The sequence below is a fragment of the Hydractinia symbiolongicarpus genome, chromosome 12 (genome assembly GCF_029227915.1).
Source record: "Hydractinia symbiolongicarpus strain clone_291-10 chromosome 12, HSymV2.1, whole genome shotgun sequence".
Lineage (NCBI taxonomy): Eukaryota > Metazoa > Cnidaria > Hydrozoa > Anthoathecata > Hydractiniidae > Hydractinia > Hydractinia symbiolongicarpus.
Window position 1 is genome coordinate 15678005 of NC_079886.1, and position 27415 is coordinate 15705419.

Below are 27415 nucleotides of genomic sequence, written 5' to 3' on the forward strand. Positions count from 1 at the left end.
AAACCAAAATGTAGAGAAAACGCTCCCACTGGCGAAAGTAAGAAAAAACTGAGAGTAAGAAATTGGTTAAAAATTTAGAAAAAAAGAAAGAACAATATACTAGTAATGTCTTGCAACTATTTACTGTGGAATGTATGTTTAGAATGTCAATCAAACACAAATACATAACCATATATAGATTCTTCATGCATAAAATAATATACAAAATTTATATTTCTACTTTGATCAGAGTAGCTTATAAGTATTTACAAAAAACATTGTTTTCTCAAGAAATCTCTAGCTGTAACGTCAAATAAAATGGTTTGTTATAAGATTCCACACATTTATTTACTAGCAAATTTATAGCAGTACTTTTGAAGAATATAACAACAATATTCAGATCTTTGAATTGCTGTAGTTTTTTCCAGTCACACATATTTATGTAAATTAACCAGTATAAGAATTGTATAAAAATAAGAAAAGAACATTGTAAATAATTATATCATGTGCCAACCACTAGGAAAACAGTTTACACATGAACTGGCTCGCAAACTTGTCGTGAATGTATAATTACAGGATTTTCATTTTGTTATATAAAAATAGAACTAAAATATCAAAATGAAAGCAAAAGATATTTTGATCTCAATCTTCTGCACGATTCAAAGTTACCTCCTCTGCATTAACTGTGTCCGATATACATTAATTTTTTCTGCAACAGATCGGTTGTTACCACATTTTGAAAATACTATGTTTAAGTCGTTTACACTTTTCATCTGAAATGCAGCGTCAGCAGCTTGTTCGAAGTACCTAAAAACGATTACTACCTAACTTCGTATGTTGCATTTAGTGGCTCCAGCTATGGACAACACTACAGATTACAATAGATTCTAACTAATTAGAACATGTGTTGTATTCTCATGTTCACAGCAGAAAAATAATAACGCAATTTTTAACTTTTTTTCTTTAAGAACATTTCACTATACCGTGGGACATTAACAACGTAAAAAGGATTCCTTACAGCTTGATAAAATAAATATAGAAAAGCAATCAGGTCCCCAAGCAATTAGGCCACAGTAAAAACAGAGTAACACTGATTACACTATGACATTGCTTAAACCCTGCGTCAAATATTGCAGTGTAAATTTAATAAATTAAAAAAGAAAAAATATAAGATCCTATCTTAAATTTTCGTTAACAAAAAATCAAACAAAATTATCTAAAATTTAACTTAGAAAGCTAAAGAAGCATACCCAATTTTTATGAACAACCTCACACGTTTTTCTAAAGGAACTTTAATAATATACTTCTCTGCTTCTACTCTGTTGTTACCAAACTTCCAACATGCTTCAACAAAAGGCTAAAACAAGAACAAAAACCTATATTTTAAGATAGATAAGACAAGAAGATAACTTACAATTATTAAAGCAGAAAAAATAGAGAGAAAACGATGCAGTAACATTACCAGTCCTTTTTATTGTATTCTAAATGTGGTCATTGTTCGTATAAATTTAATGCAACAATTTTGTTACTGTTGAAAATAAACTTGAATCAGAAAGGCTGAATAAAAAACATTTTTTTGTATTTTTTTTTTGTTTTAAATAACTCAGTTACGTTCACAAGTTCATGTTATGGAGAAAGTCTCTTAAAGGCTAGCTCACCAAAATGCAGCACTAGCTCGTAACGGAGTTTTCTGTTAATGTGGAAAAAGTTTATCTTACTACAGACTTTATAGGACGTTATAGGAATTATTATGAAGGTCTCAATCTTTTCACAAAAGTCATATCAAAAACCATAGTACGAAAAATTATTATAAGAGTTGGGAGATCCAGCATGTTTTCTAAACTTGAAATGTGAGTAATCATATTTTCTGTGTATTCCAATTTTGTTAACTCAGCAAACCTATAGAACTGCAATAACAACATGGTCATATTTGAGAAAACATTTCTGGATATGGCTATGAGTAAAATATGTGTCAAAAAAGAGCCTTCACATTATCATTAATATTCACTGATAATCAAAATAAAAACATTGTGTAAGATGAAAATAGTAACAAGAACATGATAATTCTGAATAACATTCCAGTTTAAAAAAAATCTTTAGGATCTTCAGGGTTTTTCCTTAAGCAAAAATATATATACGTTTGCTGGGTAAACTCCATATTCAAAGGGGAAACACACACACATGAAGTCCTTACCTCGTAGCCTATTGGTGATTTCTTACTTTTTGCAAACTTTTCTAGCTCTGACCAATCTCTAGCTGCACCCAAGGCTTGTATCTTTGTCCACCAGTAGCGTATATCAGGTATGGAAAACTCTTTTTTTAATGTCTCAGCTTGGCGGTGATAGCCTTGATATATTAGCTGATACAATGTGTCGCTCACAGAAAGGTTGAGAAACTGCTTACCAAACTGATCTTGTAAACGACTTTGAAACTCGAGCAACTTTATATGCTCTTCAGTAACCTGTTGCAAGAACACATTTGCAGCTTATAAGGAAACATTACAGAAGTAAAATTGCTACTACAATGAAGCATTGACAACGCTTGATTCCATAGAGCACTTAACCTGGGATTCCTTTTAATATCTTTTCCGCTATGTTACAACTTTACAATAATTACATCGGAAATTCAAAACAAGAGCTTTAACAACTTATTTTTAGTCAGCTATTATCAGGGATTGCTTTCTAATGCTAGTACCTAGTTCTCACTGATTAATTGTCAACTGTATCATAACGCACCTGGCTACCAAATTGAAACACGCCTTTATCAAAAGATTCCTTGGCCTTACTTAACAGTTTGATTCTCGAATCTAAGGCTTTTTCAGCAAAACTATCTTGAATAAATGCATTTCCACTGTTGCGAAATTGATCTTCTTGATAGTAAATGTCTATAAGCAGACGTCTGTCTTGCTGTTTACAATACTGAAATAAAAATGAAACTCTATGCATATCTTTAGATTTACATACAGAATAATCTCACTGTAAATATTTTCCATCCCAACCCTATTACGGAGGGGCGCCAACCCCCTGATTGAATAAATCTGGAGTAACAAACAGTATTTTTTTGCTGATATAATTGGACACATTTGATTTTCATAAATTAGTTTGGTTATTAAAAAAGTAATTAAAAATTTCAAGAAGTTTTCCCTGAAGATTTTAACGTAATTCGAGCAATGCAATTATCTCACAATCTGAAGTCGTAACAATCACAAATTAGTACGAACTTTTTACCTTTTCTTTGTCAATAATATGGATCAACTTACCTTTATGAACAAACTTAGAGCAACAGGATACTTTCTGATCTTCATTAAGAATTCCCCAAGCGTCATGTTTTTACGCATATGTTCTGTCACCATGTACACTAAAGGCATGAAAAATGATATGCTGTTCATATTAGGATGTTGTAATTTTTTTATTTCAAGTTTTTTTGCAACAATCGTTTAAAAATGGAATTATACAAAAATTACTAAAGTAAAAAATATAAATTTGAAATTGAACAAACCTTATTGCTATTTTTGTTCAAATATGTTCATTCAAGTACATTATACTAGTATATCCAACTACTGTATTTTAACTCTGTTGAATTAAGTAATAAAGCGAGAAACCTACCAAGTTCAGTGTCGCCACTATCTACAGCTTTTTGCAGAGCCAACTCATCTCGACTCATTCTCATTAGAAGTGGCACTTGATCTTCCGCTCTCGGTTCATAATCCAAAAGCTGCAAGAAGGATAGAATGACTGTAATTACAGCAATTCAGAATTAAAATTGACATAAAAAATTCAGAATAGCTATTTTTCAGTTCGAAATAAAATTCAAATCGGGTTCTAAATATTCTTTAATACACTTCCATTAATAGAAAAAAAAAGTTATGATAAGCTTCACTTTATTTTAAAGCAATAACATCCAGTATATTAAACAGGAGAGTTTTATATGAAGACGAAGGGATAATAGCTGAGACGAGAAAGAAGGATGATTTGTATGCTGAAATAAAAAGATTGTGCAAAATGACAAAGTGAGATTTTGTTTCACTCAAGTGGAGTCTGCACCATGTTAGTCTTCCTGACATAATTTTAGCAATATAAACATAAAATTAATTTATAGCAGTAGAAATGGAGGAACCAAGATCCTGTTTTCTATCCCGTCTCAGCTATCCTCCTTATTTCAGTATCTTTTTTTATAAAGATTTTTTAAAATCAAATATGGTATAATTTTACATTTTCTTTCCAAAAAAATGTTTTCGAAAAAATGTTTTAATGTTTCTGGAAGCATACAATCAAGTTCAATCAGAAGGTATTACTTTGTCACTAGAGCACATACCTTAATCGCCAGTGCAGTTCTTCCTCTGTCAAGTGCTTTTGATGCTATCTCTGTGTACGAAATTCCAGGAGTGTCTCCAAGTTTATCAGCTATACTCTTTGCAATATCATTATCATCAATATTGTCTTGTTGAACCTACAAAATAGTGTTTAAAACTACCATATATCTAAGGCATAAGAAAAAAGGAACAATCTTAATACCACAAGCAAAAATAAATTTTTCAAAGAAAATCCAGGAAATTCACACAGCCATTTATATTGCAGTCTTGGTCATGAATGGCGTGCGATCGCACGCGCACGCCTCCGCACACGCCATGTGAAATTCGGGCGTGCACACGCCAAGCAGAACTGAGCTATTTTAGAGTAATCCCTTACCCAAACTTTACCCAATACATAATTGTTCTTCCGTGTTAAAATGTATCTCTAAAATGTATTTCTATTAAATACCCACTTCATTAAAATTGCTGACGTGAGATACATTTCAAATGTTTTGCGTCTGTATTGCGTCGACAACATTTTTTTTGCTTTTCAGCTGGCAAAAAATTTCGTCATTAACCTTGAATTGCTTTCCTTAAGACGATGACAAATGGAAATGAAGTAAAAGTCCTATTGACCTACCTTCCTGATGGTGTACTTCTTAAGTTAATAGTTCTGTCCCAACTACCTCTCTATATTTTTTAAGATAAACTGATTAGGAACTAAGTTGTACACGTGTTATTAACTAACTGAAGGTCAGGGCATCATTAAGTTGAACACCGCAGAAGTAGCCGGTGACATGCTTCAAAAATGCTTGTCACAGGCACAGTTCAATGCAAAGCAAAACTGTACAGGAGACTCAATTGTTAGAGTCTTCGCAGAACATCTCTTCTCACAAAACCGAGGGCAGGGCTGACTCATTGCCTGCTGTGTCGTGTGGGAGACAGAACTTCTGGACTTCTTTTTAATATGATATACATTTTCTTTTCGATTATTATTACTAAACATATTTGATTCCTCTTTCCCCTTTCAAAAAGATTTTTTAAACTTTATTGAACATGTTTTTTCTTTGGTATTATTACATTACAAGAACATTAGTCCGAAAGCTGTATTAAGGTACAGGACACCTAACCTCTCCCATGTTCTGGTTATATTTAACTTGCATGGGTGCGCACTCTTCTCGCAGTATTCTCTGTGACGATGAAGGTCGGACTGACTTGTGGCATGGTTCCAAATGGTCCTCTGTCTTTTGTTCGAGTCTCAGTGTAATGTACCAGCCGAGCATAAGAGTGTCAGCATGAAGGAAAGGGGCCGACTTTAATGTTCTCTATACCTTACATTCTTCATAATAACACCATTCATTTAAATTTCACAACAAAATTACGTCGGCAATTATTTTGCCAACTACTATGCTTCAAAAACCCCGCGCTGCCGCTCTCCTGAATGTAATAATTGTACGCCAAAATCATAAGCTAGGCGTGCGATACTGATCGCACGCCTGTATTAGTATAGGCGTACGTACCACCGCATGGGGGTGCAAATATTCATGAGCAAGACTGTAATGGCTGTTTTAGACATGTTGCAGGACATAGTGATCGAAATATAAAAATACCAAATGCATCGAGATATTTGTGACTGTGGTAAAATTGAAGATAAGTAAAAAGCTCTTTCTTAGTACTTTTTTCTGATAAAAATAGAAGGGAATACCAGCACCTTGGCTAACAAAGGGGACAATGGTTTCACATTTTTTGCTGAAGATGGATTGGCTATTACATGGAAACCGTGGCTTCTGTCAACAACCTGTGAATCAGTTATTAATAATAATAACAATAATAAATATTTAAAGTGGCTAGGCCAGAAAATCACAAAAACCTATAGTTAGTGGATTGCTTCCACTGGGGGCCACTAGAACAAAAAAGAAACAAAAAATGATAAACCTTAGACTGCCTCAGCTCAATCAAACATAGTAACATTTATAATCTGTGAAAATTGAAAAGAAAAAGAATAAAAAACAAAACTTAAAAAGTTAAAAAGTGATCTCCATCAGAATTTGCCAAATACATTAGAGATGGAAGTCTTAAACGAAAGCAGACTTCCATCACAGGTCACTTGGTCTGGAAGATTATTCCAAACTTTTGCAGCTCTAAGTGGGAAGGCTTTTTTGCCAAATTCCGTGTTGACCAAGGGAAGTGTGAACCTGTTTTTTGAAGCTCTTCTTGTTTGATGATTATGACAGTTTTTTGTCAAAAGGAATTTTGAGCGCATGTAATCAGGAGCAATGTGATTCATGGCTTTGAAAACTAATATGGCATCGTTTTTGAATATTCCCTCTCTTTCCCAAGAAAGGTACGGACACATTCTAATCGTTTTTCTAGTTTTCCCAATCTACCTTGTGTGGCACAAGTCCATGCCGAGGGATTCAGGCCACCCTGACGGTTTATTTTTAATAACTCCTTATTGCTATGTTATATGGCAATGAAACTTACTGAGTTTCAATATTTATTTATTAGACACCTGCATGCCAAATATTTAGGTCCTATACCTTTCAGAGGCTTTGATATTGGTCATTACTCGAAACTACCCCTAAAAATCTCTATGAAATCCTTATGATTGGGAAAATTTAATAACTTGTGTTAGGATTATCCTTAGAACTTGAAACCTGCAACACGTTTTATTAAGAAGAATCATTTTGCATAATTTGGACACGTGATAAACCCAATTTCCCGATTTTGTCGGACATTACCCGAAAATCGGAAAAAAACAAATTTTCGGGCAATTTTTGACAATTTTTTATGCGATCTACGTAATAACCGGAAAATATGTGAAATAACTTTTATTTAGCTTTCAGAAACTTCAAACAGAATGCAAAAATTCGCTCTGGATCAAAAGTAATTAAATTTTAAGCAGATAGTGGCATTTCAAGCTTCTGATGACGTCACAGAAAATGTGCTGACGTAAGCAAAACTTTATAGCTGCCATTTTGTTCCTTTTAAGACGTACTATAAGCGTGCCAAATTTGATTCAATTTGAACAACCCCATGAAAAGTTATTGAGGGGGGCGGATTCCGCCACCCCGGTCATAGTATGTTCGAAAAACCGCGGACTGAATAGGGTTAAACAGGATGCAATGGTTTTAATTTTAGAACATTTAATTAGTATTTATCTATATATGTCATTAATGTGCTCTTTCTATTGCATTTTTTGATCAAATGTAACCCCAAGATATTTAACTTTTTTGCTCCTCTTCAAAGGAATACCCATATAGTTGATAGTTTTGTTCTCAACCTTTTTTAACTGGCTGTGGTTGCAGAAAAAGATTGTGTCAGTTTTGTCCGTATTAATAGTCATTTTGTTATTATTCAGCCAGAGGTCGAATTGCGAAAGTTTTAACTCGACCTGGGAGACAAGGGTATCCAAGTTTTTATGGGACAAAATAATTATTGTATCATCTGCATATAGATGGTGGTAGCTTGAATTGATGACAGATTTTAAGTCATCAATATACAAAAGAAAGAGCAAGGGTCCCAACACAGATCTCTGCAGCACCCCAAAAGCGTCTTCATGAAGCAGATCTGATCCTGTGTGGTTTACAAGAGTCAGCTGCATTCTGCCTGTTAAGTAGGACTCGAACTAGTCAAGGGCAGCAGGTACATAACCAGTAAATAAAGATTTGTTGAAAAGACTTGATAAATAAATACTTAAAACTGACAAACCTGCTTTTAGCAGTCGTGAACCAATTTCGTCCAAACCTGTAGCTTTATTAAGTTTTAGTGAACTAATTTTTTTTGCGACACTTTTGGTCTCAATACGAGTCCACCGAAAATCGTGTCCGCTAACAGGTGGATTAACATTAGTAGTGTCAAAGAAAATTTAGAGGCTAGTTTGGCACCAACACTGACAAAAAATGAATTGAATGTGTTGGAAATTTCTTTTGGGTGAGAAGTTTCAGTACCATCGTTTTGGACTACTCGTTTTATCGAGGTAGTATTGCCTGACTTATCAGGAACCAGTTTCTTTAGGGTTTTCCAAAGTTGTTTTGGCCGTTTTTGAAAGTCCTGCAAAACGTCATTATAGTACTTGTTTTTGAGTCTATTTTTGAGACCTATTACATGGTTCCTTTTTTGTTTGAAAGCTTCCCACTCTATGATGGATTTTGTTTTTGATGCTTTCTGTTTTAAGAAGTCTCTTTCTTTGATGGCTATTATTAATTCATCAGTGACCCATGCCTCAACACGGACAAAAAATCTATGTGTTTTGAAAGGGGCATGTTTGTCAGCCACTGTTTTACCATTTTTATTCAGTTTCTCTCATGCTTCATCAAGGTCATCATAATTATTAAAATATGACCAGTCTAATTCCTGAGGTCCTTCAGAAAAGCCTCTTCACTGAAATTCTTGTAGCTACGAACCTTGATAGTTTTAGGTTCAAATTTTGGCCTTATGAATTTTCTGATCACATAAACTAAATTGTGATCACTGATGCCTAAATCCATGACACCAGTTTTAGAAATACAAAACTGTTAGAAAGTATCAAGTCTTTAAGAGTGCTATTATTTTCAGTAACACGAGTTGGCTCCGTAATATATTGTTTTAGGAAAAGAGTGGAGAATAATTCCTTTATTTTTGAGGAAAGAGCATATTTTGAAAGCATGTTACAGTTAAAATCGCCCAAGATAAAAACTTCTTTTTCTTTTGGGAGTTTATTAAAACACTGTTTAAAATGAGTACACAGGTTTTCGGTACTCTGCAAATCACTACCTCCAGATGGCCTGTAAACCCCACACACCTAAATAGGTTTAGTTTTTTTCAGGCACAATTTCACCCATAGTGATTCAACATTTTCGAAGCACAGGTGTTTCAAAAGGTGGCTATCCAAGTTTTCATTGACAAAAATCAGCACCCCCACCTCGTCTATTCCGATCATTCCTATAACAAACATAGCCATCAATTTAACATCATTGTCAGTGATGGTGTCATCAATTTTGGTTTTAGTCTAGTTTGGATGACAGACCATTATTGTTGAGATGGGACATTCTTAAGCCCTTTCCAAATCTGATTGGCTCAAAATCAAAGTTTTCATCCATAGTAATATTGATGTTGTCCGGAATTTCGCCACCAAATGACCCCTCATTAGCAAAGGGCAAATTACGAGAAAGACAGGGACTGCAAACAAAAAACAGTTTATCTACAGGAGTCTTTATAAATTGTTGATATTTTTTATCAGAAATACGCTCACATATTTTATGAGCCCATAATCCACACTTGTCACAAAAAAGTGCTTTGTGTGTTCTTGCCACAGGTTTTAAGCATGAAGAACAGGGATACTTTACAGGATCTGGGTTGAGGCAGATGTCCCCTGACAAGAGGATTAAAAATAGAAATACTTGGGCCTGCTTGGCTTAAGTTTTGATAAAGCCAAATAATTGATAAATTGGATAGTGAGCTGGCTCTCAGAAACTCTATTGCAGGCATCAAGTAACTCACTAACTTAAAATATTTTGTATAATGGTTTGCAATTTGGAAATTGTAAACTGCTAAATCAAACCTTAATACACGACACAAGAAGTTGTTTTATAATCACAAGTAAATAAATAATCAACAACATTGAAGTAGCGTGATGTAGTGTGATATATTAATCAAACACTACCTTGTAACATGCCCAATGAGCTAATATCCTGCTGGCACCATCTCTTTTTGGTATCCGCAAGTAATTGCAAATTTGGATTGCTAAATAATACATCCTTCTTGCCACCAATCTCAAAAAGACACATCAATGAACTTTATCTTATAAATTTATAATTATTTATATATTTAAGTTAGGAGAGTCAATACCAAACCAGTAGAGCAATACATATTACTAATAAACAAAATTTAAAAATTAAAAAAAAAACTGTAAATGACTGTCAGTTTCATGCTCATGTGATCTTCAGATGCACTGACAACTTTAAAAAATTTGATAATATATACAATAAAAAATACCCTAGGGAAGCTTTCGATTAGTGGGCCAGATATATTGTGAAGGCAGCTAAAGACATTGTCAAGATATAAACCACCAAAGCGTGTTTAAGAAAGGCTAAAGAAGGACATCTCGAAATTATTCAAGGATAAATTCGAACTGAAATTTACCATACAAACTTAAAATTGGTTAACTTTCTGACATAACATTCAATCTGCAGAAAGAAACGAACCAACCATACTCTAAATCCAGCATTTAGCCAACATACATAACACCAATTTAAACCAACCTCCCAACATAATAAAATACAGACCAAGCATGATCTCTGATCGTATCACTTAAAATTCTTCTAACAAGGAAGTTTTTGATAGAGCGGCACCATAATAAACTAAGCCTTAATCAAGTGGTTACAAAAAACGAATCAAAAATGATAAATAGCCTACAAAACCGAAACATTGAAGAACATGCTAAATTACCAGTTTAATCCTTCTTAAGGTATAAATGTCAGAACAAATTTTCTTGAATGTTGTTAAAAAAATTTCCAAGTAAACACAATTTCAGAAAAAACTGCCTACTGTATAATCTCAACTCACAACAACAAAAATCTTAGGAGATCAAACAGAACCACAGAACAACTGTCCTGGTAACTGCCACAGAAAAGATAATTACCTGCTGAAAAAAAAGTGCCCGGAGAGAAATGCAGTGTATAAACGATAAGTATTCATTCAGGCACGAAAAAGCTTTAAAGTAACTAAATTGTCTAAACACATCTGGAGTGTGAAAAAATTTTGACCTAATTCAATCTTAGGAAATAATTGATTGCGCCCCTCCTTACAGAAATGACAGCGTGAAATTTGTGCTTAACGAAGAAATGCAATAAAATTATATCGAACATTGGTTTATTATTTCTAAAGCTTGGAATCTTATCGTTAACCCATAGTGAAAACCAAGCTTAAGTGTTGTCACATGAAAAAATTAGTTTCAATTTATCAGAAACCGGTCCCTCATCTTTAAACATTGTTCTAAAATTTAAAAACCTTTTTGTTTTAAAATCTTTGTTTCCCCAGCTATTTTCTATTGTATATATAATCGAATTTTTTAAAGTTGTAAGTGCATCTGAAAATCAGATAAGCATGAAACTGACAGTCATCTACACTTTTCTATATTTTTAAATTTTGTTGATTAAATATATTTATAACTAAAAAAAATTGAAAATACAATACCTGTCTATCAGTACAGGTACTGTAAGTTGCTGTAATCTTGTAAACAAATTAAGATAAACAGTTTATTTATATGGGTGTAACAGAAAAAAAATGAGTATTTCAAACAAACAAAAGACACTATAAATAATAATATTGAATCTTTAATGCTGAACTTAAAGATTTAACTTTTTACATTCAATATACTGATGCTTATCAGTTTTGAAGCTATTTTTATATTAGTATTATAAAAACCAAGCAGAATAAAAGGATACTGATCATAAGTAATTGGGATTCCAACTTTAAAATCTCTAACATTATTCATCACGCGAATCATTTGGCACATATCTACAAATACTTGTGGGCGCATATCTTGCAGAAAACTTTTACCAAATGCAGCTGCCTAGGTGAATATTGCAAAAATGTTAGCAGAAGATTTCACCAAAATACACCTTAACAAAATCTTCTAAAATCTAACATTTTCTATATATGGATAAATAAAAAGCAATGCTAACTCAGTAATAAATGAAATCGACCTAACTTGACAAGAGAAAGAGAAATTAAGAAAGAGAAAAACAAAAAGTTAAAGTCAAAGTCAAACAAGGAATGAGAAGTTAAGTTGATAAAAATTGTAAGCAAACCTTTACAAGACTTCTTTGCTTTACAGGTTCAAATTCATGACCAGCCGCTTTTATGCATTCGTGAACAGCTTCCTGTAAATGGTCTTTAATGGCTTTCATGTAATCGTCCACACGTGCACTTTTGCGCTAAATATACACTTCACAACTCTATCTATGCTCCTACTGACATAAACAGTAGCATCAACAAAGAAATAAGTTAATCAATTTTTTAGGGATGAGGGGAGGGGGGTATAAATTTAAGAAAGGTTAACTTTTACAGCACCTATTGCTACAATTCTCAATTCAAAAGTTGCGTAGAAATTTTAATTTTCTGGATAAGTATTTTTTGACTAAACACCAGACTTTGGTTGGTAAACCAGGTTGCCTACACTCCCAGGATGGCCAAACACATGCAACTGTTCTGTGATCTGTAAAACTAAAGATAAAGTTTTACTTGGATGACATGCTACAACAACTCTTTGAAAATCGAAAGCAAAATCAATGAAGAGATTGTAAATGGTGTTCGAATCTTTGACAGAAACAAACCAACATATTTGGCTACCAAATGGATTCCTCATGTTGAATGTGGTACTGGTTGGCAGTCGTTTTAAATATCCTGCTGAGTCTAGATATGCGCAAATTAAAGGGGGGGGGCTTGCGGTAGGAGATCCATTGGACAAGGCCAGGCATTTTGGCCTTGGTTGCGACAATCTTATAATCAGAGTTAACCATAGCCACTTCTAGGAATGTTCTCCAATGGAAAATATACCAAATAAATTGTCTCCTAAATTTGAAGGAAAGAACAGTTAAATATCATATTCCAGGAAGGCAGAACTGTGCACTTGACAGTCCTCCAAACATCCAAGCAAGAGCAGGACCCTTATTGAACACCACTCCCTAATGATATTGCAGCATTGCATTCCAACTTTTTTTCAGATCACCGCCACCAGCACATCCATGATTCATCAAACCCCACTTACAACCTGAAGAAGGATATCGATTTCATAGCAGCCTTTGGTATCTTTACCATCACTTCAGTCACATGGGACATGGGACATGGTCAAGACTGCCACTAGCACAATGACATGCAACATTTATTATCTACAATCGAATCTGGATTCCTAACCAAGGTCTATGATCTTTCACCCACCCTGCGTCAAATATTGACAATATCGCAACGACCTAATAACCATAGATAGGGTGGTGATTTACAAGGACAGGATTATTATCCAAACAGCATTCTGACATAATATCTTCAGTAACTTTCATGCAGTTCACGAAGATTAAATCAATGACAGCTTTAGCTAAAACTTCTGTTTCCTGGTCAGTGCCTATTGTAACACCATGGCTTAACCTCATCTACCCCTAACACTTCCAGTGAACCCTGAGTACCGTTTTCAACGCATTTTCCCTAACTACTTCCACTATAAAGGCATACTTTATCTCAGTAGATCGTTACTCCAATTGGCCTATCGTTAAAAGGTTCTGTAGCAGAGGCTTTGTTAATAGTCTATGCAGAATTTTTGTAACATGTGGCATTCCAGATGGACTCTCATTCGATAGTCGCCCTGAATTCATAGCAAAGACCACTAAAGATTTTATGTGTCCGTGATCGCACATTAACAGTAACACTCCCATATAACAACTATCAGGCTTAGGTTCGAGTCAAGTCTGGTCCATGTGGGGAATTGGACACAAACACCTTCAAACAAGCTGTCAACACTCCTGATCCGGAGACAAACATATCACCTGCTCTGTACAGACCTATACAGAGGACGATCCCCATCGTTCCTGGGAAATACAGACCTTATCCCACCTGGCAAGAAACCCTATAAAATACAGAAAAGGCACTTCAACTACATCATTCCAAGATAGCAAAACAACTATCTTCAAACACAGAACGCCTCCCGCCACTTTGCGTTGGGGACAAAGCCAGGATTTAAAATCAAGTGGGACAGAATCCACACAAGTGGGACAAGACATCATAAAGTGAGCAACAAAATAAATATAAGAGAGTGATGCAATGAAACCAAAAATTCTATAAAGACGTCCTCTAATTTTAACAATGCACATCAGATCAGTTTACCGTGCTACAACAACCATCGCCTTTAACTTTCCACTGACTCCTTAAAGCAAGTGCCTCCTTAAAGAACTACCTACATATGCAAACCTCCACCATACCTACCTTGATGACTATGAACATTGACTTACATGTCATCCATTCAATAAACCATGAAGTGATTATTGATTAAACTCTCTCTTACCTCCCTTTGTGAGCTAGTTATGACTGGGGAAAAAAGAGCAGAATTAACTTAGATCCTATAATTGCAACAATATTACTAATATATATTTGAGCAAATGGTCAATACCGATCTAGTTTTTCAAAAAAAATGTTAAATTAGGCTTTCGTACAAAGCCTTAACATGCGTTGTCGAAAAACTGTGATATTATTCCTATTTTCTTAATGAAGCTTGCTGGCAACTGTTTTGGTAAAATGTGCAGAAATTGACAAAATTAATTGCTAGAAAAGTTAATTCTTCTAAACTACCAAATTTTAGTTCATTATTGAATTCAAAGCAAAGGAGTTTCACAAGCTATCAACTAAATAAAGTGAAGTAACAAATGTTATGATATCAACCTCATATTCTCTTGATGCGTCATGCAGCATTGCGCCAGGCTTCATTGAACCAAGCTTAAAAACATCTTCAACTTCAACTAAAAAATTTATTAATTCAAAAATAATAAGGGTAACATGATCTCTCCACATTAGTTTAAACTAGTCTAAATCTAACAAACAAGTTAACTATCAATAGCACTTTTGATCACAAAACAGTCACTACTAACCAGGTACTTTTTGCAAAAATTCTTGGTGATAATTTCCAATAATCCTGACACCATCCAATTCTTGGGATAGGTGAACTTTACTATCAACAAAATATCTGTGATGTGTTAAGGAAAAAATATTTGTTAGAATACAACATATAAAGTGTGGACTCTGGGTAGGCACAGCCAGAAGAAAAGATACTTTACTATGTCCTTTGTTGGACCGACCATCATTAAATAATTATCCCAGTAACCAACTACTGCACCAGAACCACACCATACAAGCTGTGAAGGTCTTAACTGTAGATGCGTATTGTACTGACAATAAACTTCCTAAATGGAAATCTGAAAATAGTCACCAGTTACATTATTGTGCCCATAAAGGCTTCTTACAAAATAGTACAAGTAACAAGTTATTATATGTGTGATATGCAATAAAAAATTCTCTTAGAAGTAACCTGTAAGTTTGATGATCCAATCCACAACAATCCAGTATCAGCAAACATAGCAACATATTTTTGGTTAAACGAGACAGCCATTTCAATAAAAGCTTTGACAGGATGGCTAATTGGAGGGTTCTACGAAAATATGGTACTGTCGTCAGAAAACTTTTCTTCCAATTCTTTTTTTATAGTTTTAGAAATATTAAGTTAAGTCCATGAAATCTTACCTTCGTTTTTGGTTGAAAGGAGTCTAATTCATATATTGTATTGTCAATAGCCATCAGAACCTTTGTGCCTTGATCATCTGGCAAGCTAAGAACAGCCCAGCTACTTGGGGGTGCTTCCACAGCTAAATCCAAAATTATCAGATTTTTATACAATTATTTGTCAGTTATGACAAGTAAACACTAAGTTCAACATTTTTTAACATAAAGGATTTATTATTAGTTCACCAATTGTTAAAAAATCACAGACATATATATAAAGGCATTATGATAAAATGAAACTAATCAGTTATTGTTTTATAAAACAGATTTAAAGTGTAACAGGCAGGAAAAAACCCAGATAAACCACATGAGACACACAAAAGAAAAAGTTCCACCCTGTTACTATTAATGTGTAATCCTAAAATTAATTTAAAAATGGTGGATTTTACAGCTTTTTGAGGGCCTTCATTACAGCAAATAGCAAAGCGCATACTATGTGGATAGAAATTAAAACATTTCCCAGGCAAGAGTTTTATCTCATTAATACTTACTGAATGGACATTGCATAGGTTTAACTTTAACATCGTTGATATTATTTACAACAAAGAATTGGTAATCGCCTGACAGCACACATATCCCTGTTCCATAAGTACTTGAGAATATTTTTGCCTCAAGAATAAACGACCGTTGTATTTCCTATAACAAATGTTATTACCACAGATTTTTTTTTAGTTCGTAAATGAGGAGGGCAAAACATATTTTTATCATTCAAAGTTTAAAAAGATAAAAAACTTTACATCACTGTCATACACAATCTAATATAATTTATCGACTAAAAATTTTAAAAAAAATTTAGGAACTTACTAAGCCCAAAGAGAACTGTCGCAGAAAATTACCAAACATATCAAAGACATGTACTGCACCATCTTCAGCAACACAGATTAATTCTTCACAGTTGCTCCAGCCCATAGTTACAAGACGTCCACCATCCCACTAACATATAAAAATGTCAGCAACAAATTTTAGTTGCTAGTATCAAATCAAAAACACAGATTTCTTTGGATGAGGTTTTGCTAACATAATTCTTGGGATTCAAAAAAGAACATTTTTGACATATAAAAACAATTTTTTATTTCATGAAGATAATATTTAAAAGTTACAGTAAACAAATCATTCATTACATATGGTTACAATTTAAGCTTTTTTTTAAAGCTTTTTTTAAAAACAATGTCAAAATTAGCAAAAGCTTTCCGTGATGCTATGTCATTGTCAGCACTACACACATATATAGAAGTTAAAAAAAAAAGAAAAATTTCTTTCAACATGCATTGGCTACTTGACTAATTTGTACTTTCCCAGCAAAGTAAACCACCATGTTTTGTTCTACATACATCATATCTAATAGAATTTAACTTGATCACAGCAGAATTTTATAGCTTTATTTTAACAACTGCAAAAACGAGGAACCTCATGCCTTTGTTTAGAACTTAAATTTAGAAAGTGTTGGTGCGATTAGCTTTATTCCTACCCAGAATTTTTAAGACTAGGAATACTTGTTATTCTTGAAAAATTAAATATCAGGTTGTACCTTGAATGCTGCTTGCTCTTGTCCAGAAGAAGTGAAAATATGAATAACAGCCCGTGAATTTAAATTCCCTCCTTCTGCGCTGTTTTCTTTAATAAGAGCTGCAAAATAAAAGATATTGCAATAACAAACAAACCTAATTTATTTTCAAATAGTATTTTTCTTCTATAAAATGGTGATGCTTGGTAAATGTAAATACAAATAGGAGTGTCCCAAAATTTTACACAAAACAGTGTTTTATTCAAGGATGTATTGAATGAAAGTTAAATCCATCGCCTGTTAACCAGTCGTATCAACAAGAAAATAGCACCTAAATGATAAATACGCGTGCCATCATAATATATAAAAATTTTAAATAAATAATATAACTTTCCTTTAACTCAGGTACACTGCACAAAAGGAGCTATTTTGTTATGTGGAACAACTTTTAATAAGTTCCAATATTTAAAAAAAGCTGGGGTTTAAAATAAAAACAATATTTTTAAACATGTTATTTAAAAACACGAAACCTGGATTATATAAACATTGGGACTTTACCTTTTTTATTAGACTTTTTTTCTTCATATTTAAAGGAATTCAGAAAACTACATTTTTTCTTAAAAGTTGGACAAAATTAAAGAAATTCTGTTCTGCATAAAAAAATATATTGGCGATATGTGGTAGCAATTAACCTTGTGTTTGGGTGCTAATAATGACCAAGTCTTTTGTTAAGCTTAAGAATTTCAATTCACAAATGCAATATGTGGTGGTGTGACTCTGCAAAGATAAAAATACTGTGTTGATTGACATTTGATGCTGTTTTAAATATTCATGAACACCTATTGCAATGAACAGCAAGCTATGTAACAAATTGAAAATATACCTATTGGACCACCATATGCACCAGCTGAAACAATATATTGATTTAAATCAATACGATCTGCCCAAAACATAGAATACACTTCCAACTTCCTAGAAAATAAAGTCAACTATTGAATAAGAAAACATAGCAAAAAGTTCACATAAATTAAACATTAGGCACTTGTTTTCACATGGAGGATAATTTTATTATCTGTCTTTCGAAAAAAAATTCAGTTTTATCTTGAAACTGTCTGAAAATGGCATAATTAAAAGAACACTTAGTCTAAATAACGGTAATGTTGAAAGCCATACTAATGCCGATGTTGTTACTATTTGGATGAAAATATCGTACCTTGGCGAGCAAAGTCAACACTTAAAGAAATTGCGCAGGTCTGTCCATCGAAATGTGAAACTTACTCTGAAAGTAACTTACTCAACAACGAAAATCAGTTATTTCATGAAAAACAAAGATAAAACACTGTTAATGTCAAAGTCAAATGTAGTATACCGTTTTCATTGTCCTGGTTGTTTCCTGATTACATCAGTAAAACAGAGAACATGTGACAGCAAAAGACAGTGCTATTTTTAATCACTTAACTTCTTGTCATCAACTCAATTGCATCAAGAAAATAAAGCATTATGATTTAACTGAACTTGATAAGGCAGAACAAAGGAATTACAATGTTACCCGTGTTAAAAACAATACATCAGTTATTGACACTTCCATTTGTGAAATTGATACAAAGTTTTTGATACGAATTATACGAACTACGTACCAACATTTTGAGACGATCCCTAAGATTAAATATTTCATGTATTGCCTTAGGTGCCCAATAAAGATATACCCATGCGCCATAGTGGGTAAAAACATTTGGAAATTTAGTGTTAATAAACTGGTTTTGAGATATATAAATTTTATGTTTTTCCAATTCCTTTTGTATAATCTCTCCCCTTACCAACTGGATAACTTACTCCCTTTTTATATTTATAAATATTCATTTTCTTGTGAGATATAATATAACTATTCCTCCCACACCTGCAAAAGTCGTCCATAAATGATTGGAAAGGAACTTCAGTCTCCAGCACCATTAAACACCCATGCCACAGAACCAATAAGACCAGGAAGTGCATCCTACGCTTTCTCACACAGTTTATCCAACAACCTAGATAAAGCCCCCAACTGTTTCTTCGATAAATAGCTGAGATCTTCTGTATAGTAGTCGATTAATTAGTTATTAAATGATCGAGTATTTGAATTTGTTTGTTAGTGTCGGGTTGTTTTGCGGGTTGTTTTGTATGTTTTTTGGAAATTTCCGCGTGTAATAAAAATAATGGAAGATTTTGTTAATGTTGATGGTGATATTTCTGTAAAACGTGAAAGGTTGATTGTGTGTGTTAATAGTGGTGGTTAGAAGCAATATCGGTAAGTATTATACAGAGGAACAGATCAATGCTTTGTCCGGTGCTGATGTTGAGAAAGTTCATTCGCAAAATGAGTGTAGGTTGGGGCCGTTGATGGTAAAATTGTTGGGGAAAACAATTATTAGCCTTTATTCCAGTGTTGCTTCGAGTGCCCTTGATTTGGATGATTTTGGTGATGAGCTTGGTAATGATTTAGAAAGTGATCCTTTTTTGAATGCAGCTTTGCAGAGAGTCAGGTGTGATTTGTATTATAGGTTTGGTTCCTATCTAGCACCTTTAAGTGTTGGCGTTATAACTGGTAAACATTATTTGAAAAAATCTTTAAGTGATAAAAATGGAGAAGGAACAAACAACAGAATCTGTGATGAGAAAAGAAAAAAATCCAAAAGGGGTGGAACAGGGGAAGAAGCTGGCGGAGTTTAATTGGAAAAGAAAGGAGATATTAAGGAGTGTCAAGCATATTGAGAAGAAGGAGATAGAGTATAAGAGGGATTTTGGTTATGGTATGGATTTAGCTGGTGGTTTGGTTGTTTTTATTTTGTGTGGAGGTGTTTGGTATTTTAGGAAAAGTGGTGATGTCGAGGTACCGAAATCTATTTCCGTCCCTGAGCCTGTAACTGAAAAATCCAACCTAGTTCATGAAATGGATTAAAATAATTCTCATATAAATGAGTGAAGTAAAGGAATTTAAGAATGACCTTTTTCATGCTGTCGTTGTTAGTGCATTTAATATTGGCTATGCAATGTTATTGAAAAAAAATTTTAAGGTCTCTACACAGGATTTAGGTAAGGTGGATTTCAGTGACTCAGTAAAGTTGGTTGGAATTGTTGCCGTGTCCAAGTTTACAAGAGATTATCTTGTCTAGAAAAAGATTATTCCGCAAAATATGTAGATAATAAAATGTTGGTTTATTCAGGTCGTATGGCTGTTGTTCATGAGCATAAGTTGGACGAGGGGGTAGTTAGGGAGGTTTATCGTAAGATGTCGGCGAAGAAGGATGTTAATAGAGTTAAGAAAATTATTGCAGATAATCCTACCCCTCTTGATAATGATGGTGTATTAAAGATTGTTAGGTATAATCCTACCCCGACCAATGTCGATTATGTTAAGGGTATAGTTGAGAGGAATAGAAATCCTGATATTGGTATATTGGTATGGCGGTGAGGGATATGACTATAAGTAAGGAAGATGTTATATCTATCGTGTCACAGTATTCGGATAAATAATGTAAATCAGCTAAAGGTGTTGGTTTGTGGGTGCATCGTGGATATAGTTCAAGTATAGTTACAAAGGATGGTAGTAAGGCGATAAGGTATGTGCGTGATATAAACAAAAATATAAAATTTGAACCTAGGGGTGATTTGTCTAATCATATCTTGAAGGGGTATGATAACGATACAAAGAAACACTTCATTCATTTTAATATTCCAAAATCGACCTTTGCCAGCAATGGATTTATACCAACAAGCATGAATGAATCACGTAATGAAGTTTGTCTCGTGTCGTTGCTGTATGATTTAACCAAAACTGGTTTTACGTTAACTGTTGTGTTTCAACATGATGTTCCTCTTGATTATGAGAAGGTGCTACAAAAATATCTCAAAGATAACTTCAAGGGGGAAGGTCCTTTTCTGTTTTCTTACTGTAACTTTTCGAAACTTGTATCACAGAAGAATGGTTTGGCAATATGTGTAAGGCATGATGGCCATATTGTTTCAGAAAATAACAATATAATGACAACACTTAAAACAGAAGACATCACGAAAAATAAAGCATAAAGCATATGTTCACGATGGTAAGAGAACTATTTTTTTTAAAAAAATATTACCACTTATCTGTTCAGTCATCGTTGGGCCCAACGATGACAGCTGTAGCTGTCGAAGCTAGCCTAGAATAAACTCGCTTGCTCGTGACATGATAAATTTATATTATTCAAAGAACTATTTTTACTCTTAGTAATGAAGACAATAGGTCTATGTTTTATTTGTCCAATGAACACGTATCAAGTGGTGTACCCATACTTACAACATACGGTCCCTATAATAAATATGAGGGTGAGGAAAGATTAAAGCTTGGAGGTGGTTACGGTTCAATATTACCCCCTATTAATGATGATGGAGTGGGGCGGGATATGATGAAAATCAAATATAGACCGTTTCGTGGGGCTATATACGAAGTTCTTGTTCATCACAAGGTTCTTTCCGGTTATCATTAATTTACATAAAAAGTTAATGAAAAGATGGTTTATTGGTGATCAGGAAGCATAGTGACAATGTGTGTATTTTGTCATCTCTGATGATTCGTTTATCATCGTTCCATGATAGGGCGATCTTGTTTACTGTTTCTGTAGAGATAATCGTGTTTATATGATCTGATTACACTCATTTCCAATCTTTTATCTTCCTGGGTGAATAGACATTTCACATAATCCTCATAAGACAAGTTCTTCTTTATAACTGCCTTAGTCACCCCTTGCACTTTTTTCCCTCAGATTCACCTACCTTCAAAGCATACAGTTTTGATCTTAGTCCGACGAACCCTGTCATGAACCCACACTCATCCTTGAATTTCCTAATAACCTTATTGTCTTTCGCGTTGTAGTGCAGGTGACCTTGGAAAGTTTGAGAAGTCGTAGAGATCTTCTTTTTTTCTCACGTGTCTGTAAAAAGCAGCCTAGCTCTATGACCATATTCTTTATTGATTGTGTTGTAGTGAAAATCATACATCAAGGTTTTACTCAAATCCAATATGCATGCACCCACATACACTGGCTTATTGAATATCATCTCTGTCTTCTTCATGTGAACCGCTACCAGGTTCTTGCTAAAGATTGTCTTCTTCTCATAGTTAGGCAGGGAATTCATCTTCATTGCCTTTTCCTGGGTTATGTTCCTCCTGTTCCTAATATTTTCCATCGTCTTCCCAAATACCGAGTTGTTCATCAGCTTGAAAAAATCTTTCTCAAAATCAATTGTAGCAATCGTGCTCAGTTCGGTATTCTTCCTGATGTACGGCTTCATCCATGAGGATTTCCTGAACTTGATACCACTGTGAACTTTTTTCAACTTTAACTCCAGGGATATGTACAGCTGCAAATTTTTATAGTGCACAACATAATTCTTCTAATCATGCAAGGTTGGGATCAGCTTTACAATCCTATTTACAACACTTTTCTCATGAGCAAGTGAATATCGGTTGTGCAAATCGTGTAGATTTTGCGGATATTCCAGGTCCACCTCTAGCTTATATCCCTCATCAACGCTATCAAATCAATATGCTCCAGTTCTTTCAGTGTCATCCACTTAAACCCACCAGTTGGCAATAATCTCGACATTGCGTGTCTATAGAAGTTGTTTGCATCCAACTACATCAGATATTTCGACGGTTTTTTGTCGCCATAGTCCTTCATGTATTTGTTGTTGGCTTTTGCATATCAATGTGAGATCATTGATACTCCACCTTTTATAGATCTTTCAAAGAAAAGTAAAATATCGACATCACTAAGTAAATCCAACTCGACGTCTTTTGATTTGAGAAGTGCGTCCCATGACAACCCTGGTGCTGTTTAATACCAAGCTGGATCCAGCTTGTAATTTTTCATACAAACATCCCTGAAATTCTTGAACACATCAGCTAGTAATAGTACATCGGTTTTCAGATAGAGGTTGTGATATTTCCCCATGTTCTTCATCTCTAATACTTCCCACACCTTCTTAGCGTGATTATAATCCTTCTCACTTATCCCTTTCAGATAGAGGGTGCTGTAGAATTTCTTGATCAGGGGAAGGGACATCTCCTCAAACTTTTGAAAGGAATACATGTAGTGGTACGGATAGACTCCTTTCCTCTTCAAAAGGTTTTTCTCCATCTTTTAGGTTTTTCGAAAGTGAGTCCAGTGAGCTCGACATGAACTAGAACGAGTCGATGAACCTTTGCAACTTACTGATTGTTTTCGTGAACGAGATGTACTTTTCTTCGTTCTTGGCAATACAACCTATATCTCCCTCCGTTCCCCCCAACTCTCTGATAAACATATGACTGTCATAGCCTTCCAGGTTGTGGAATATAACCGAAATAAAGTTGGGAACCTTGAAGTTGATATTGCAACTATTGTGTGCTGGTCCTCTGAATTTTCCTGTGATCATGGTCCTTCACCTTTCCATTATTAACTGGTCTGTTGGAAACATGACAATCCTCGAATAAAACTCTCTCAGTCTACCTTGCAGGTATCCTTGTCGATTAAGTAATATAAAACAACAGGATTTATGAACAGGTTTTCCTTGACTACACACCTGCTGATATCCTACCTCCTTTTCACAGATATGACAATTATTGTCCCTAAACCTTACCCAGTCTTTCTTTGTCATTTCAAGTGGTTTTATCGGTGTTAGATGCTTTTCACAGATAGGCTTCGCAAGATCTTCAACCTTATTGACTAAAGATTAAGCTGCAACCTCACTCAACGGTAAATGAATGGTCCATGGTCTATATTTGATCCTTTTACGTAAAGGCAATATCCCAATGGCTTTTGATTTTGGTACTTCTTCATTTACGACTTTTCAGAATCTTCTTCTATCTCTGACTCGATTTTGGTTGTTACTGCTTTGAAATCCGCGTAGATGACAAAGGGTACCCTCATGGATCTGTTTTTGTTTTTGAGCTTGGCACCTTCTTTTGGCATTTGATTTGCTACGATTTCCTTGGCTGAACACCAATTCTTGTGATTATCCAGTGCTGATTTCAAATGAAAAGCATTGATACACCTCTTACAGAAAAACTTCTTGTGTTCGTTTTTATTTACCTGTGATGAGATCAACCTAGAAAAATTCTTAATCAAACAGTAGTGGAAAATTTTTTCGTCTGAGATGAGCCTTATGAGATACACGCTCCCAGCATCATATCCAAACACATTGACCCAGATATTGTTTTGCTTCTCAAACTTACCAATATCTTTTATTTTCACCGCGAACTCTATCCCATCAATAGATAGATCTTCCTAACACAGTTAAAGCAACAAAATTAAAGCAACCAAGGATGTGTTAAATGTACAGAATAATGATAATAGGTGTTTCATGTATGCGGTTTTGTCAGCAATACACCCCCCCTCGAAAAATGGTGGATTTGTTGCTTTAATTTTGTTACGAAGATCTATCTCATTGGTTTGAATACATCAATCTCCACGTTCATACCAAGAATTGCACTCATCCTCCATCCTGAACCGTTATTCAGGAATTGATAACCCTCTCCATTCCCTTCATGATCTCCTCCACCAGCTTATTAAAGAGATCTTCAAACTCACTTGAATCACTCACTTTCTTGTTCTGATATGATGCCTAATTTTTCCCAACTTTCCATTCTTCATGTTTTGTTGCTTGAGTTCGAAAATTAGAATAGGTGAAACGGTTCTTTGTGTTTCAATGACATGGTGTGGACCACGCTGACATGATTCAATGTAACCTTTAACATCTAATCCCTCCACTCCAAAAAACGTATATGCACTTCCCAATGCTGTTTCCTCTAACTTTGGTCCTTTTCTGGTTTTGAGTTTGTCCTTTAACTGAGAAATTACAAGACCTTGTTTTGCAATGACCTTCTCCATTGGCTTGACAGGTGTCACAGACCTGTCTGGCAGTTTTATTATTACCAATGGAATTTACAATATTTTCTATCTTGGAATAAAGCAAAGATTTTCGAAAATTTTCCATATTTATTATATTTCTACTGTACAGAAATTTTTTTTTAATCTTGAGTTCTGGCTCATTTAACATATTTTTCTAGACAACTGTCCTCGGGTGACATGCGATGCAATTTTTGAAATGCCTTGCCGTGTGGGGTATGGGAGGCTTTGAGTCCAGTCAACTATTCAAATGGCTTGTGGGTTGGGGTATAAGATCGATAGTTAAGATTCAGAAGATTTCTGAAATGGTTTTTTTGAGAGTGTGAGATGTAGGGTTTGATCGAGGGATTGTTTTGTGAAGGCTTGGAAGAGACAGGTAGTGATATGTGTGGGGGTTGTGTGATTCATTTTGGATGTTCTTTAAATTTTTTATTTTGATGGGTGCTCGTGGGGGAGATGGGCGAACAGTCAGTATGAAAATTTGAGGAAAAAGAGCATCTGAGATGAATTAAGCCAGAACAGGCACATCCCTATTACTTCAACAAAGCCAAAGCAGTGTATTATTCGTAACTGAGAGGTCTAGTAATGAAGTAGTTAGATAGAACGGATATATTAAAACCCATGTGGCATAAAACCCATGTGGCATGTGCAGAATAGGGTAAAAATTATTAAGACTCTTATAGTGACCGAGCTAGCAAAAGTTAGAGACTGCTTTTTATTAGTAGAGTATATTATCTAAATGAAAAAGGAAATTCAGAAATCTATATTGCTCAGCAAGTCAAACTTTTTGTGGAACTGAGGGAGCAATTAATGGCTCTGCTATTATCTTGCACCAGAGCATACGCTAGCCCCTTATTGATAGGCAATTGCTTTATGTGTAACGGCCTTAAGTAAAGCAAGTTTCAGTTAAATGACAGGTAAAAGTTGTAAATTGATTATGTTTCAAAATTATAATTTAAAATTTGGTACTATACTATGCATAATACTTACATCAGCTAAAGTTAAAATGAACCTCAATGCACAATCTGCTTAGCACATAAGTATATAAACAAAAAATTTTAAAAAATTTGCAAAGAAGAAAAGTCACATTGGCAGATGTTCTTTAAATCATGCTTTAAAATTATAAGGCCCGTGGAGTAATCCGCTTAGGCAGAAGGACAATGGAAAAATAGGTTGTTTTTGTAACTGACCACACTAATGGCGCATAAAGCAGGCTAGTTCATCCTCGTAAAACACACTTAATTTATCTTGGATTTCAAATCTAAATTATGGCTAAGGCAGATTTAATAGAAGAATTTCCTTTCACTTGTTTATTTATTCATTCATTCATTTTATTTATTCATTTTATTCGTTTATCTATAAATGCATACATTCATTTAGCTGGAAATAAAAACATTACCTGTAGTACACTTCACCAAGTGGATTCCAATCAATAGTTGCTGGTGTATCATCAGTCATTTCGGAGAGTATAAGTGAAGATGTTTTTAAATATTTCTAAAACAAAAGTTTTGGACCAATGCTGGTGTTATAAAAGATAAGTTTAACTTAAGAATATACACTTCTAGGTTTTTTACATGTTTGCATTTAATGTGTGCACAAAGGTTTATTGCACAGCTTTCCTTTTTGAAAAGATAACTGAAAAGAGAAATAAACTACACAGTTTTATAAATATAAAATGTATTTTGTTAAAAAATACTTTTTTTAATAATATATATAGCCTTAACACATAGAACTTAATTAAAAGGAGACACACGCTTAATTCTGTGTATAAACCTTTACCAGTTTGAAACTTCAAAGATTGAATTTAGTGTAATTCAAATTAGTATATCTATGTGACATAACAAGGTTTAAAGAAAGCAAAAATATATACAAAAATACCGGAGATATAGAGAAAATTTATATTCATCATCTGAAACAACCAAAAACTGTGAAGTCTTCGGTAAATTTAAAACATGAAATACAAAAGTATCAAATCAACATATATAGTAAAGATAAGTTATTATCTGTCATTTTAGAAAAAGAAGATGAAAAAGAGAGGATTTTTATTTAAATTTTATAATTTTTTCTGTTTTTTTTGTATTTTTTATATTTGAATAACCATTTCTGAAAGAAAGTTTTGCCATGTGTACCTTTTATATATATACAAAAACAATTTTACTAAACACAAATATTTGAACAAGTTTTTACAAAATTGTTCCAAAAGCAAACAAATATTTAGCAGAACAACTGTACTAAAATTGACATATAAGGCGAGAACAATTTAATTAGTTGTTTTGCAGGCAACAAAGATTTTTTTTAAACGGTCAGTTAGCAAATTAAAAATAATTATAAATATAAAATAGCTATCATAAAAATATAAAAAATATAGCATTGGCACAAAAAATTATTTCTAAATGCGCAATCTTAAAAAATCTAAATTTACAAAGCTGATACGAA

General features: G+C 33.9%; 2 protein-coding genes across 2 annotated transcripts in view; both read right to left on the bottom strand.

Moving 5' to 3' along the window:
- LOC130622400 (INO80 complex subunit C-like) overlaps positions 1 to 27415 on the bottom strand; it is a 63455-nt gene that overhangs the window by 16969 nt on the left and 19071 nt on the right. The gene's annotated exons all lie outside the window — the stretch shown is intronic.
- LOC130622396 (vacuolar protein sorting-associated protein 16 homolog) lies at positions 180 to 26480 on the bottom strand. Its single transcript, XM_057437850.1, has 21 exons — positions 26379 to 26480; positions 17962 to 18050; positions 17103 to 17200; positions 16379 to 16507; positions 16066 to 16210; positions 15536 to 15657; positions 15324 to 15443; positions 15068 to 15198; positions 14887 to 14981; positions 14681 to 14757; positions 12064 to 12189; positions 11698 to 11825; positions 11447 to 11482; positions 9915 to 10023; positions 4294 to 4428; positions 3585 to 3693; positions 3239 to 3336; positions 2715 to 2897; positions 2174 to 2440; positions 1230 to 1336; positions 180 to 786 (listed from the first exon to the last, which is right to left on the bottom strand). Exons 1-21 carry the CDS (start codon positions 26435 to 26437, stop codon positions 645 to 647), a joined length of 2505 nt encoding a protein of 834 aa, XP_057293833.1. The 5' UTR covers positions 26438 to 26480; the 3' UTR covers positions 180 to 644.

Bases quoted from the DNA above. Each gene is read 5' to 3' on its own strand.
- LOC130622396 (XM_057437850.1), bottom strand. From the start codon at position 26,437: ATGACTGATGATACACCAGCAACTATTGATTGGAATCCACTTGGTGAA. The intron at 17,201-17,961 runs GTATATTTTCAA...TTTATTTTGCAG, and splicing joins TGCATATGGTGGTCCAATAG to CTCTTATTAAAGAAAACAGC. The intron at 3,337-3,584 runs GTAGGTTTCTCG...TCATGCCTTTAG, and splicing joins TAGTGGCGACACTGAACTTG to TGTACATGGTGACAGAACAT.